General features: G+C 40.3%; 1 protein-coding gene across 10 annotated transcripts in view; it reads left to right on the top strand.

Annotated features, from left to right (window-relative positions):
* CTNNA2 (catenin alpha 2) overlaps positions 1-16,381 on the top strand; it is a 1,387,623-nt gene that overhangs the window by 187,328 nt on the left and 1,183,914 nt on the right. For all 10 annotated transcript variants that reach the window (XM_069977183.1, XM_069977185.1, XM_069977181.1 and 7 more), the window contains one exon: positions 8,039-8,234. In XM_069977183.1, coding sequence (XP_069833284.1) covers positions 8,039-8,234 — 196 coding nt within the window. The remainder of the gene's footprint in view (positions 1-8,038; positions 8,235-16,381) is intronic.

The following is a 16,381-nucleotide window of genomic DNA, read 5'->3' as shown; positions in this document are numbered from 1 at the left end:
ATATAATAACAATTATAACAATTTTTATAACACATAGGATGGCTGTGGCAGTTTAGTTATACTTCTCATTCCGCGTAGGGGTCTTGGATCAGTTTAGCGATATTTCTCCAAATCAATTTTGACCCATATAATTGTTTCAATTATGTTCTATCCAATGTAGACGATTAACCTTCAGTGTTTTATGATCATTGATGAACACAATTATAATTCTTTTGTTTCCTCGGCTGACTGTAATTAATCTGACTTTTTATGCCCAGTATAAGTTACCAGCGATCCATAACTGTTCAATCAATAAGTATTACATATGTTGTGTGTATAATACCATATTGCACATGAGGATCGATCCTCGTAGAATAGTAATTTAGAGGCAATATACAACTAGGATAATGAATTATAGGATGAACCTTTTAAGGAAGTGTACACCAGGCTTGAATGTAAGACAGCAAGCTCGGCTGCCTCTTGTAGCCTAGGAAGTCCATCCAAGAGTTGTGGCTTTTTTTTTTAATGTAGCGGTAGTTAGGAAGTTGGTGTGAAATGGTGGCTTCTTACACTACCGTTCAAAAGTATGGGGTCACCCAAACAATTTTGTCTTTTCCATGAAGTCACACTTCTTCACCACCATACGTTGTGAAATGAATAGAAAATAGAGTCAAGACATTGACAAGGTTAGAAATAATGATTTGTATGTGAAATAACATTGTTCTTACATCACACTTTGCTTTCGTCAAAGAATCCTCCTTTTGCAGCAATTCCAGCATTGCACACCTTTGGCATTCTAGCTGTTAATCTGTTGAGGTAAGCTGGAGAAATTGCACCCCACGCTTCTAGAAGCAGCTCCCACAAGTTGGATTGGTTGGATGGGCACTTCTGGCGTACCATACGGTCAAGCTGCTCCTACAACAGCTCAATGGGGTTCAGATCTGGTGACTGCGCTGGCCACTCCATTACCTATGATAGAATACCAGCTGCCTGCTTCTGCTGTAAATAGTTCTTGCACAATTTGGAGGTGTGTTTAGGGTCATTGTCCTGTTGGAGGATGAAATTGGCTCCAATCAAGCGCTGTCCACTGGGTATGGCATGGCGTTGCCAAATTGAGTGATAGCCTTCCTTATTCAGAATCCCTTTTACCCTGTACAAATCTCCCACCTTACCAGCACCAAAGCAACCCCAGACCATCACATTACCTCCACCATGTATAACAGATGGCGTCAGGCATTCTTCCAGCATCTTTTCATTTGTTCTGCGTCTCACAAACGTTCTTCTTTGTGATCCAAACACCTCAAACTTGGATTCATCCATCCACAACACTTCTGCTTCTAGTACCACCCTTGCCCATAGCGCCAGCATCATCCCCTTATTGTATACTGATTTATTCTGAAATACATTAGCGAGAAGGGGGACATAAAACTGACTACATTAAACCCACTGCGTTGCCGAGCGCCATAACTGTACGGTAATAAAGCTGTGTAGTCTGCGGCTTTTTACAGCACAGACTGAACATATGTTTTTAGTATGGCAAATCCATTAATTACTTCTGCTGGTGCACACAATGAACGAGGCGAGAATATACGGCATCGGCTTAATACAAAAGGGAGGGGGGGTGGGATTTTTTTTAATTACTTTTAAAGTTATAGGAATAATATTTAGTTATGGCCACAATAAAGCAGCAAAATAAGCAAGTGAGAAAAGTTCAAGATGCGATGCTCTGGTGGTTCCAGCCCTCTCATGTGTTAGATGTCTGGCAGCTCATTTGAATAGCCAATATGTAGTACTAAATTTCACCTGTAGTAGCCACTGCAGGGAACATTTATGATCATAACTTCACTGGCGGGTCACCTGCTCCATTTCAGTCCAGAGCTGCATCAAAGGCCTTATTGCCTTCTTGATAGGGATATAAAAATTTACCTTGTTTAACCGCTTGCCTACTAAATTATTACAAGAATTAAACATATAGAGGATTAATCTGTGGATCAATACAGGATGAGTGATGTTTGTACATAGTGACTCCACAGCAGAATTGTGAGCGCAGCTCTGGAGTATAATGCAGGATCTAACTCAGGATCAGTACAGGATAAGTAATGTAATGTATGTACACAGTGACCCCACTAGCAGAATAGTGAGTGCAGCTCTGGAGTATGATACAAGATGTAACTTAGGATAAGTAGAAGATCAGTAATGTAATGTATGTAAACAGTGACCCCACCAGCAGAATAGTGAGTGCAGCTCTGGAGTATAAGGATGTACCGTAAGTCAAGACTGCAGCCCTAGGGAGTCTTGGAAAACATGGATATAGCTTATGGCCTATGGCTGTATCCATGTTTCCAGGACTTCCTAGGGCTGCAGCCAACTTCTTCAGCCACCGGAATTCAAATGCTAAATGGTCATAGTACAGCATGCTCCAGCTGTGCTCTTCTCATAAATTAATATTCTCTTAAAATTAAATATTTGATGCAGCAGAGCTGAATTTGAGATATTGCACAACACATGACATGTAGTGTTATAGTCTTCCTTTGGGCTGCATGTGCAGAAAACAAAACTGTTAAAACAAACCCAACTCTGCTACATCCATAGTATGTATAAGCTGGTAACTTTGTGCAGTGGAACGAATGAATGGCTGCTGTCAGCCTTACCTTAGTCAGCTCTGGAAATGCACATAAGTGATTTAGTGACTGTCACTATCTGAACGTGCTTTGGATCCGCATATAATTTCCTCATGGCCGTGGGCACGTTACTTTATATCTGTACGCCTCAGGCATACGACAGCTCAGGTACTGATTGTGCCAGACACAGGCTGTGCTGAATTCTAACTATAGAATGGGATTTCACTGTTATAAATACAGCTCCAGTGCTCTGGAGTGGAGGCAGGTGTGTTTTATATGTGAACCACTTCCTACAAGTTGGGGGTAAGATCATAAGCAGTGAACTATCATTATCACTTCAGTCACCTCCTGTGATGTCAAATCTAGAAATAATTAAAGGGCACTACATATCAAAATGAATGTACACATCAATGGAAAAATCTAAATCGTTCAAACTGTTTAGGAGAATAGCATGCAAAAATAGCAGACATCTCTGCCATAAAGTGGTTCCAATCAACTGCTTCTCTGATTTTTTTTATTACACTGGCACAACATACTATAATATCACCATATGTGCAATAAAATACTATCACTATGTATAGGAATATAACTGCTATAATTCTGCTCCTATATACAAGAATATAACTACTATAATACTGCTCCTATATACAAGAATATAACTACTATAATACTGCCTCCTATATACAAGAATATAACTACTATAATACTGCCTCCTATATACAGCAATATAACTACTATAATACTGCTCCTATATACAAGAATATAACTACTATAATACTGCTCCTATATACAAGAATATAACTACTATAATACTGCTCCCTATATACAAGAATATAACTACTATAATACTGCCCCTATATACAAGAATATAACTACTATAATACTGCTCCTATATACAAGAATATAACTACTATAACACTGCCCCTATATACAAGAATATAACTACTATAATACTGCTCCTATATACAAGAATATAACTACTATAATACTGCCTCCTATATACAAGAATATAACTACTATAATACTGCCTCCTATATACAATAGTAAAACTACTATAATACTGCCCCTATATACAAGAATATAACTACTATAATACTGCTCCTATATACAATAATATAACTACTATAATACTGCTCCTATATACAAGAATATAACTACTATAATACTGCCTCCTATATACAAGAATATAACTACTATAATACTGCCTCCTATATACAGCAATATAACTACTATAATACTGCTCCTATATACAAGAATATAACTACTATAATACTACTCCAATATATAAGAATAGAAGTAGTATAATACTGCTCCTATATACAAGAATATAACCACTATAATACTGCTCCTGGGGGGAACCTGAAAAAATACAATAAATTCTACAATTTAAAGATCTGTGGAATTAATTATAGTGTATCTGAGCAGTTACTGCAGTTCAGTTACATCTTAATGTAAAGCAGGTTCAGCTACATCTTTATAGATATTAAAACCCTGTGCCCCCTCCAGCAGCCTGACAGTAATTATTGAGATTATATGTTTTTAGTATTCTCTCTCTAAACCATCCCAGAACTATCGGAAGTAATTGTATTAAACATTTCATTTAAAAAACGCACCCGCTAATACATTGCTGCTGCCCACGTGTAGGATGCCAGACTACCAGCATTTACATACACTGCTGGGAACTAAATTACATCAACTTGCTTCCTGTATGAAGACTAATTCACACTCTTGCCACTGCAGCTTATTTTCCTAAATACTATTGCATCGTACAGGTGAGATATGCCACTGACTACAATCATGCACACTGCTATTTGTGCTACAGTAGGGGGCCTCATTTAAGCGGAATGAAATGGCACATAGAAAAAAAAATCTTTTCTGGGCTTCCTACTGAGGATAAGAAAAATAAACTGTTAATACTGCCTCATGTAGACAAGAGTATACCTACTACGATATTACACTTTTTCTCATGTTAGTAATTGCTGCTGTACTACTTCTACTGCATGTCCAAGAATATAACTAGTATAATACTGCCCCCTATATACAAGAATATAACTACTATAATACTGCCCCTATATACAAGAATATAACTACTATAATACTGCTCCTATATACAAGAATATAGCTACTATAATACTGCTCCTATATACAAGAATATAACTACTATAATACTGCCCCTATATACAAGAATATAACAACTATAATACTGCTCCTATATACAAGAATATAACTACTATAATACTGCTCCTATATACAAGAATATACCCACTATAATACTGCTCCTATATACAAGAATATAACTACTATAATACTGCCTTCTATATACAAGAATATAACTACTATAATACTGCTCTCTATATACATGAATATAACTTCTATAATACTGCACCCTATATACAAGAATATAACTACTATAATACTGCTTCTTTATACAAGAATATAACTAGTATAATACTGCTGCTATATAGCACTCATTGTTTATTGTTCCCCTCCCTGCTATGATTTCTGCACAATAAAGCTTTGAAGACATCTCCTGGTGAGTGCTGGACTTTTCTCCTATAGACATAACTACGTAACTACTAAAATACTAAAATTCCCATTCTGTTTGCAGCAGCTATGGTGAGTGCAATACCTACTATAATACTGCTCCTATATAGAAGAATATAACTACTATAATACTGCTCCTATATAGAAGAATATAACTACTATAATACTGCTCCTATATACAAGAATATAACTACTATAATACTGCTCCTATATACAGGAATATAACTACTATAATACTGCTCCTATATACAAGAATATAACTACTATAATACTGCCCCCTATATACAGGAATATAACTACTATAATATTACTCCTATATACAAGAATATAACTACTATAATACTACTCCTATATAGAAGAATATAACTACTATAATACTGCTCCTATATACAAGAATATAACTACTATAATACTGCTCCTATATACAGGAATATAACTACTATAATACTGCTCCTATATACAAGAATATAACTACTATAATACTGCTCCTATATACAAGAATATAACTACTATAATACTGCTCCTATATACAAGAATATAACTACTATAATACTGCTCCTATATACAAGAATATAACTACTATAATACTGCCCCTATATACAAGAATATAACTACTATAATACTGCTCCTATGTACAAGTATATAACTACTATAATACTGCTCCTATATACAAGAATATAACTACTATAATACTGCTCCTATATACAAGAATATAACTACTATAATACTACTCCTATATACAAGAATATAACTACTATAATACTGCTCCTATATACAAGAATATAACTACTATAATACTGCTCCTATATACAAGAATATAACAACTATAATACTGCTCCTATATACAAGAATATAACTACTATAATATTGACTTCTATGTAGAAGAATAAACCAGTAAAATATATAAGTAAAAATTCTTTAACCATTGTGCTACACATAGATACAGCGGCTGATAACACAGATAGGAGTATTTAGGTATCACTTTTAAGTCTCACCGAGTTTGACAGTGTTGTAAAAAGAAGCCATGGGGCAAGTGTTATAAGGAGGCCCTATTAGTCTAATCAGTCAGGCAATAAGTCCGTGCATTGAAGTGGAAGGATGGCATTATACCTAGAAGGAATCAGCAACACAATGAAATGTCAGCGGTGCCTTTATACAGGTCATTGGCAGTTTCCTGCAGTTTGGTGATCCATTAGTACAGGGGAAGGAGAATATTAATGCACAGCTATTGGCATTTACATGAAGCGACTCGGAGACTTGAGGAGAAGCATGGAGAGTCTCATAGAATATATTGATGGCCGCTTCCAAATATCCTGGTAATGAAGCGCTGATGCCTGGTGCAGCACCTCCGGTGTCTCATCTCATTGCAGCTAATGAGATGTGAACACCTAAAACACAGCTATAGACTTGGTATTGACTGCTTCAGACCCGTCTGAGGGCAACCGCTGCACGCAGTGGGGGGGGGGGTTCGGGGAACCATTGCCCGTGAAAACTGAATTTACTCTTTTTAATGACAAAGTTCACGACAAGATATTGTCAAGGTCCCTAAAAGAAGGTTTTTGTTTTTTTCTTTACATGACGTCTTGCCCTAGGTTACGACTCACTGGGCCTGACATGCTCAGTCTAACTGCAGTCTACAGGAGGTACTGGCATATGGTCTCCACTATGCCTGCAAGCAAGGGAGGATGTTGGAAAGTATGTTCCCTGTTGCATGGCAACAGCAGGGTCACAGTTCAAAGAGAAATCCAAGAGGTTGTCTGTCGCTAGGCAATTTTTAATATATCGCTGCTGGTATACTGAAAACAATAAAGGGCCTATACATAAACTCTCCGCAATTCCCCTGTGTGCACTTGAGGATTGCCGGTGTTCCTCGCTGGACTGCAGTGCTTCTACTTCTGAGACAAAGTCATCTTGGGAGAGACAGCCCGTCAGCCAGTCACTGACTGAAATGGGACAGCCCCACGGCCAATGACTGGCTGAGCGGGCTGTCACTTTTACTCCCGAGAGTTTATCTTGGAAGTAGAGGCTCTGCAGTCAGCGAGGGTCACCGACGACTCCACAACAGCACACTGTGGGAGCGCAGAGAGGTAAGCATGCACTCTTTATTGTTTTCTATATACCAGCAGATACATATTAAAGTGAAGCTATCAACAAGTTAGACAAATCTAATCTGCTTATAGCCCCCTATTGCTCACAGGGCGTCTAGGAGGAAGGTATGTCTCTTACCTTCCTCCTCAGCGCCATTTCTGTGCTGTTTGCAGTATAATTCTCGGCCCGGAGCACCGTTAGGAGCACTGCCCACCCCCATCACGTGAGCCGGACAGCCTTTTCTAATGGTAATCAATGAAGCGGCCGGCCATATCTGCACTCTGGGGGTGGGGCAGTGCTTCAAATGGTGCTCCGGGCAGAGGATGAGACTGATAACAGCACAGGAACTGCACCAAATAGAAAGGAAGAGACGCAAGGTAAGAGAAGGTAAGACATGCGCAATAGGGGGCAATCAGCAGGTTAGATTTGTCTATCTGCTGATAGTGCCCCGTTAAAATGTTGGTAATGCCGGACAACCCCTTTAAATGAATGGGGGAGAAAAACGGTGCAGGGATGAAAGTTACTCTACCACAAAAAATTGGAATTCCTTAACATATAGGAATTATTTTAAAATGTGGTCTGGATTGAAGAGATTTTCCCAGTTTTATAAAAAATAGTTATGTTGACATCACATGTTCGCATACTCTGTCCCATGACAAGCAATGTCCTAGAAAAAAAAATAAAAAATGTTGTTAACTGCCATACCACCCAAACATCGAGACTGAATAAAAAAATGTGAAAAACCTTGTATGTTTTGTATGACTTCTATGTTCTGTATGACTGACCTATGTTGTTTGGCTCTGCAGGTGACAACTTTGGTAAACACAAGCAACAAGGGTCCATCGGGTAAAAAGAAAGGTCGATCTAAAAAGGCGCATGTCCTTGCGGCCTCCGTGGAACAAGCCACTCAAAACTTTTTGGAAAAAGGCGAGCAGATTGCAAAAGAAAGTCAGGACCTGAAGGAGGAGTTGATCTCTGCTGTGGAGGATGTCAGGAAACAAGGTAAGGTACAGGTTGCCATTGTCCTCATTATCTGCAGAATTTTGGGACCTTGTGTCACCGATTTTAATTTTTTTTTAAGCCAGATTCTAATCAGTTTCTTACTTTATTGTAATTTTTTTAATTTTATTGTTAGCAAAGTATTATGTGGGCAGCCATCTTGCTTGAGCTGTTTTTAAAAGCATCTAGTAATATAATAAAGTATTTTAAAGGACATAAGACCCAATGGACATGGTCAGACTTTGCTGTAATACTGCAAAGATGACTTTCCAGCAGCCTCCTCTTATCATCACAAAGAGAACAGGAAGTCTCTGCTTAGTTTAAGGCCCAGTGGTGAGAATAAATATTGCAAGATTTTAGGATTATTTTATAATACAGATAGTAAAACCGATAATAAATAGAAAAAAAAATCATCAAAAGTTGTTTTGAAAAAAAACAAAAAACCATGATTTAAACAATGCAATTTTCTATGACCCATTCCCTTTAATAAGAGTCTGTATTGGTGTCAGTGCTTTTAGGGTCTATCGTGGACTTTGCAAATCCAACTAGGCACAGTTGACAATATACTGTAACGTGACTGTGGGGGTAACATGTAGATGGAAAAAGAGAAAAGAGGAGAAGAAAGAACCGGGGGTCAACAGCAGGTGCTCTTCGCTCTTCAGTGCCAACAAAACTACATGATCCAAATCCAAAAAGATTTTGTAGCACTCAACCTCTAAAATCATGGTCCTTTATTAGTTTAAAAATAAAAGTATAGCCCACATAAAATTGGCGTGTACATGCTAATTTTATGTGGACTATATTTTACTTGTGAACTAATAGAGAACCTTGATTTTTACGGGATCGATTGATATAAGATCTTTTTGGATTTGGATTGTTACAAGATCTTTTTGGATTTGAATTGTTGCCTTGCATTTAGCAGGTGACAACTAGCAGACTCTTCTGATGATGCTGACTCTGAAGATCCTGGACCAAAGTATAGAGATCCTGGATGGCAGCATGGGTGGTAGATTATAGCGCTACAGATGCAGCACCACCTGCCTGGCTTGGGATCCAAGTAGTGCAGCACATCTTTGAATTCTTTGATGTGCGGTCTTTGGCCTCTTAGCTTTTGTATAAGTCACTGAACGCCGCTCACCAGTCTGTTTTATTATTTGAAACCACAGGTCCCCTGTTCTTGAAAGGCATAAAACCTGCACCATCCCAAATTGGCCCCAGGCAAGACTATTCAGGTGTCGCAAGCTGCAAAACTGTCTATACACAAAAAAAGGATAGGCCTTTCTAACCTCTGAATAAACACAGAAACAAGTATACACATGCAAACACAATGTAAAACTTTGCAGCAATAACGCTCACGCAGACAGGTTTCGACTGGCCCACTGGGGAAGACGTGGATCCCCTGAAGTGCCATAGGCTGTATCCATGTTTTCTCTAAGAGTGCTCAGTATTTGACTCCCCATGGTCGAAGAAGTTAGCATCTCCACTCAACACTACTTAGGACCTTTTGTTGCACTTGCTCCTCTTACATATTACACGTCACACATTCACCACTCACACGTTGCATACACACTCAAACATAAGATTCATAATGAACACAACCACCAATAAAAAAAAAGGTCAGTAAGCCATGTCCTCTCCTGATGGCGCAGTAACTTCCTTGCAGCTTAATACAGCTACTGGCTCATGGTCCCATATGCAGCTTCGTCCAGCCGTTGGTTTGTCCCCCTCTAGGAAAGAACAAGTAAGTTTGTCGGTGACCACAGATGGCTCTCTCCATAGACTTCAAAATGGCTGACCATGGCTCCGAATAAGAACAGATCTGGAGCACAATCCCTCAAGGAACATTTCTGAGAATAATTTTCACCATTTAGGTTGTTGGGAGGAATTCTGATAATAATAGCAGAAATCTTGTTTTGAAGCCATTTCCAGAATTTCCATGCCGGACAGTAAATTAATTTTCTAATGTCATCTCTTCCAGGAGGCGTCTCTATTGTTCGGCTTATTCTAATCAATATTAAGCAGCGGTTAGTTTTGGGCTGGCATTAAAGAATGTGTCTGAAAGAAGAAGCCAAGAGAAAGTGTAAAAAACATCTTCCGGGGATTATATTCATTCACTGGCGCTTTTCTAGTGGAGTAATTCATGCTCTGCAAGCAGTGGATAGAGAATTTCTCCCTATAAAACGCCCGTGCACGCTTTCATCCTGCTAGGCAATGGCTTTTTATCAGCAGCAACAGGGTACTCACTTTATGTGAGGACCGAGCACTTATTCTCAGCGCTTTTTAGATTTTTATAGAAAAAGAAAAAAAAAAATTCAGACAATTTTTTTTCAATCACATAGAAATAAGATCAACTTTATTACTTCTGAATCAGGCTTTCCGCATCGTACTTCCAGTTTCTGGGAAACATGTAGTGCTGTCCTTCTATACAGCAGTGCACTACACAACACAGGGCCAGGGCAAATTTTGGACCTGGGACACCCTCCTCCTACATATTTGTTTGTTTTTGTTTTTAGTGTATATATATATATATATATATATATATATATATATATATATATATATATATACACTAATACTCCCCCATCACCATTATGTCTAGCACTGGGTCCTCTTCTTCTCGCCTGACAGGGGAAGTCCATTGTCGGCCCCAGGCGTGATTTTTTTTTCCTTCTCGAACAATACAGTGTGAGGATCCTAGATACTCTTCTCCTGTCTAAAGGTCCTATTACACACAGAGATTTATCTGACAGATTATTGAAGCCAAAGCCAGCAACAGACTATATAGAGAGAATAGGTCAGAAAGAAAAAAACTAAGGGGGAGATTTATCAAACTGGTGTAAAGTAGAATTTTCTTAGTTGCCCCTAGCAACCAATCAGATTGTTCTTTTCATTCCTCACAGGTTTTTTGAAAAATGAAAGGTGGAATCTGATTGGTTGCTAGGGGCAACTGAGACAATTCTACTTTACACCAGTTTGATAAATATCCCCCTAAAAGCTTATTCCCACGTCCCATATTTTATGGGCCCTACAGACGGGAAAACCCTGTAATGGAGTGTCTCCCTGCCCAGCATAATCACAGTAGTGCTGCGGAGTTTCAAACCGGTTTCTCGCTCCCTGCATGATATTGATACATCATGCTGGGCAGGGAGACACTCCATTACAGGGCTTCATCGTCCGTACTGCCCGTAAAATTCGAGACATGGGAACAAACCCAAAGATTAAAAAAATCTAATCAAATCAAATCTAGTCAAATACATCCTTGTGTGTGTAACAGGGCCTTAAATTGACATGGAAAGAAGACCCCAGGTATTCATACTGGGGGACTAGGGTCCTGGTCGCAACTGCAACCTCTGTGACCTCTTGCTATACCACTGGAACAGTAGTTAGCAGCACTTTTACTAACCAGTCCATTGTTAAAGGGAACCAATCAGCCCAATCGGGCTGATATGGCTCCCTAAACCGTTGTATACAGTTCCTGCAGCAGCAACGGCACGTATCGGCCACAGCTACAGAAGGAGCTGTATACCCGGTAAAAAGCACTTTAATCACCCAGGCGCGTGACAGGCACAAACGGGGAGGTACTCATCTGGGCGGCTTCCCGCCTGTGTCTAGTCACCACTCTCTGCCTGTCAGTGCGCTCCGAGGGGATGAATGACAGGCAGAGATGTCCATTACTGGCCTCTCTGCCTATCAATCATCCTCTGAGCACATTGACAGGCAGAAAGCGGGGAGCCGCCCAGATGTCTACCTTCCCGCCTGTGCCTGTCATGCGCTCAGGTGATTAAAGTGCTTTTTTTCTGGTATACATCTCCAGCTGCAGCTGCGGCCGGAGCTGTATACAGCGGTTTAGGGAACCATATCAGCCCGATTGGGCTAATTGGTTCCCTTTAAAGTCGCATCACTCTTGTCTATGAGCTGTAATTCATATTCCAGCATCCGCTTACATAGGTTGGGAATTTTAAAAAAGATACCTCAAAGGGTTTTGTTTATTAACTGGTTATGCCGAGATTACAATATTGCAGAGAGAAGAAGGGGAGAGGTGGGGGCGCCTCCTGGTGCAATAAAAGATGGCCAGAGTGGTAGACACAGAGGGAACAGTGTTACACTCACCTAGTAGAGTTGTGCTAGGCTATAGGCACAACTCTATATCAGGCGTACAGGGTAGGACACCGCAGCTCCTGCCGGGGTACGTCCAAGGGAGTCGTACAGTCAGAAGAAATGTATCAGCCGCAGCAGGCTTTTAGGACCATGGGGGGTCCCGGCTTGGATAGGGCGCAGATGTCCAGTAACCACAGATTGAAGCGGTTATATCATGGAAGGGGAATTTATTAATATCACGACGCGTTTCGGCCGCCAAGTATAAGGTGGCCTTTCTCAAGTGGTACCACTTGAGAAAGGCCACCTTATACTTGGCGGCCGAAACGCGTCGTGATATTAATAAATTCCCCTTCCATGATATAACCGCTTCAATCTGTGGTTACTGGACATCTGCGCCCTATCCAAGCCGGGACCCCCCATGGTCCTAAAAGCCTGCTGCGGCTGATACATTTCTTCTGAGATTACAATATGTCACCAGGATAGGCTATACAGTATGTGTCTAGTTGAGGTCCAACCTCTAGGAGGAACAGGGGCTACTTATGTGTCTATGCGAATGAAGTGGGAGTCAAAAGCACATGCTGATGCTCCATTCATTCCCTATAGGACTCCTGAAGCTATCCCAATGAACTGGTTAGGGACTATTGACAATAATGAGGCATGAGGCACGAGGCGCTGGACTTCCCATAAACATGCGATGTAGTTGTTCACCTCGATCCAGCTGACTGAGTAATATCTTCTAACCTTCCTCCTAAAATAAAACCCTCAGAAAGATAAGGCACAGATTATAACGGTGAGCCCTAAAACGGCTCCGCTCGGCCTATTTATCTGCGCCGTTCCAAGGAGAGCTGACATGTGATACATAACATTGTGTTCCATTACAGAGATACATTGTACATTGTAAGGAAACAGGGCCACAAACATCGGTGGCGTCCACAGTTAGCGACTCCGGACCAGACAGGTTTATATGGCGTTATCGTAGATGAAATGTTTACATGTGTATCTGCGAAATACATCACCTACAATAAAACCAGGAGAGCGTAATGAGATCGGCAAGGTGTTTGATCATCCAGTAAAACCTGCAAATGGAAAATAATTATTAGATTACGGAAAAGCAGTTTGACTTTATCTTCTTGTTCTCCCGTGTACGGTATCTCAGGTAAGCAGCCGTTCAGCCGCAGAAAAATTAGATTATTTTTTTATATATCGGTGGCTTTCACAGACACGTTATAAGCAAATAATGGTCTTATCACTCCAGCTGGGATAATGTTCAGGATTTAAGGCAAGCTGAACTGAAAAAAAAGAAAAGGAAATATGTTGGGTGTATCTGGACAAGTACTGGTTCTCATTGAAGAGAGCTAGTGTATAGTCTTACATGCAATGCTTCTTGGGAAAATATGCAAATGAGCTCTCCTCTAGAAGGATGTCTAGCGCCATCTAGAAGTAGCAGCCCGGTAAGTCAGTGTTTAATCTATTACAGAGACATCTGGTTTGCCTATTGCCCTCCTGTACTCTGAACCTTAGGGAATCCTATTTAATGGATCATTAAATTGAGCATCCATTGAAGCTGAGATCTTTTCACGCACTTGTTCAGGTTATCTGAGGTAGAGCTTTATATTGAGTGGTGCTCTGTATCGTTCCTTATGTTGGTCTCCTTTATAACGTGCACTAGCAGACTTACAGATGGCGTGGGTCTATTTAGTTTAAGTGTTTGTTCTTTGTGTGTGTGGTTGAAAACTTCTGCTTCTACTGATATGAAGCCAACATATCCAATAAAGTAGCCTTTTACTACAAATTACAAACATTTTTTATTCTAAAAGATATCCCCACAGATAGTGCCGGACTGGCCCACCGGAGGACCGGAGGATCCTCCGGTGGGCCCTCAGACTGGAACTTCTAACATGAGTGGTTTGACAAACACTACAATTCCAGGCATTTAATGACATTCTGCAGCTCTCAGGATATGCTGGGGGTTGTAGTAAATATAAACAGATAATTCTCTGATAATTGTAGAAAGGTTTATTGATGGACCTTCAGGGCTGATGGTTGTGACCCACAGACTGCAGCCACCAGGCGCCTCTGTTCTCCCAGAAACTACAACTACCAGCATATGCTGAGAGTTTCATAAGTATAGGGCATTCTGAGAGTTGTAGGACACAGATACAGCTGAATCCAGGAGAGAGTCAGGTCAGCATGTCGCTTCTCACTAGTACTTCAATGGTGGGCCTCCGGGATCATTTCCTATGGTGGGCCCCACGTACCCCACTGCCCACAGGTACAGGTAGTGTTTTACCCTGCAGGTTTCTGTGGGAAAGAATAGAAGATATTTTCCCCTTTAATTTTCTTTCTGAGAAGAAAAAAAAATAAAAAAAAATAAAATAACAGTACCTATTGAATCAGTGGCATACAATATGTTTCCCTAACCCTACCATAGGCTGACCAAATACATATACCATTGCAGCATGGTTCTGCTCTCCATCACAGTCTATGTTGTAACTTCATTTTCCTTCCATGTCCCCAACAGGGCTTTACTCTCCTTTCAAGTCCTCAACGTCTCAACTCCCCTTTTTGATGCCAAAAATTTCCCTTTGCTTCTCACATCTCAGCAATAGGAAGAAAAATTGTGGTTCTTACTGGCGCATAAACCTCTGTGGTAAACCCAATGTACGGACCTCGGGCATCAGAGGATGATAACCCAAACATGGAATTCAGACGTGTAAAACCCGAACACGTATAGTTTAAGGGCAATTTCATTGCAATGTGTTTTAAGGAATGAAACTTCCTCTTCATCAGGCAAAAGGAACTTTGATTCCTCAACACCAATTTCGATAAAACCTCTTTAAAGCTACACGCATGGATTCCATATTCGGGTTGCCATCCACTAATGCCCGAGATCTGTCCATTGGGTCCACCACTGAGGGTTTTGTGCCAGTAAGAACCACTATTTTACTATTTTACATTAAGACTGAGCTCCCTGTGAGACGTTGGGAGGTGGAAGGCTGCAGACTATTGTTGAGCGAACTTCAAGTTCAGGTTCAGCAAAGTTCCTCTGGACCTGAACGTTCAGCAATTGAAGAAGTTGGGCTGCCAAGAAAACATGAATACAGCCTATGGCTATGTTCACACTGACTTCAGTGAATTGCATTGAAGTTTTTGAAATAACGAATGTCATTTGCATACGGTGTATTAAATTACGGACATGTTTTGAGGGGATATCAAACAAACAATGGCAAACAATCAATATGGGCAGGTGGTGAGCCAAAAATAAAAAAGACAATATGCTTACCACTCTTGGACCTCACCGGCTGTCATCTTCTCCCAGGTTTAATGTCACAGATGAGTGGGATTTAGCCCACTCACCGAATCAGTGACTGCTCCTTGGTCTCACACCAGTCAAGGACTAGCTGAGTGGGGCATCTATCAGCCCGGTTGTGATGTAGCCAGAGGGGAGCTCAGAAGACAGCTAGCGTGGGTCTAGGAGTGGGATATCACTATGCATGGGCATCGGAACAGGTGACTGTAACTTTTTTTATGTTCCCCCACCCCCTGTCCGAAATTATTTTTTTGCTCCGACCCCTTCCAGACTTCTCCTTTAAGTCTCCCATAGCCTCTTTTTCATTTTACAGACTTTTCCTACAAATTATGTTTTCTTTCCTCAATAGGTAGTGGTACGTTGTGCTTCATCCTATGGCAGCAAATTCCATCCTATGGTTGCAAATTTCTCGCAATAAAATCTGGTCTTTGTGTTCTTCAATTTCACTGCAGCTAAATAAAAGAAAAAAAAAAAGTTTCCACATTTTTTCTTTTCTTTCTGCCATTGCCTCTTAATGCGACGACTGCCACTCATATAATTTATTACCGCAATCCCAGATGAAGAAACAAACGAGCACATTTCCTATAATGTGTGTCTGAAATCCCCGGCCTTTGGGACGCAGCTTTTGAGAGTACGCAATGTTCTGCGCTCAACTGATGTAAAATAAATGTGACATTTAAACCCCGAGATTTATTATAACAAACACAGATAAGACGTTATGCAAAACCATCAGAATGTGTGA

The sequence above is a fragment of the Dendropsophus ebraccatus genome, chromosome 7 (assembly GCF_027789765.1).
Source record: "Dendropsophus ebraccatus isolate aDenEbr1 chromosome 7, aDenEbr1.pat, whole genome shotgun sequence".
Classification (NCBI taxonomy): Eukaryota; Metazoa; Chordata; class Amphibia; order Anura; family Hylidae; genus Dendropsophus; species Dendropsophus ebraccatus.
Note: the sequence above shows the minus strand (reverse complement) of the source record. Positions and strands in the feature narration are given on the sequence as shown.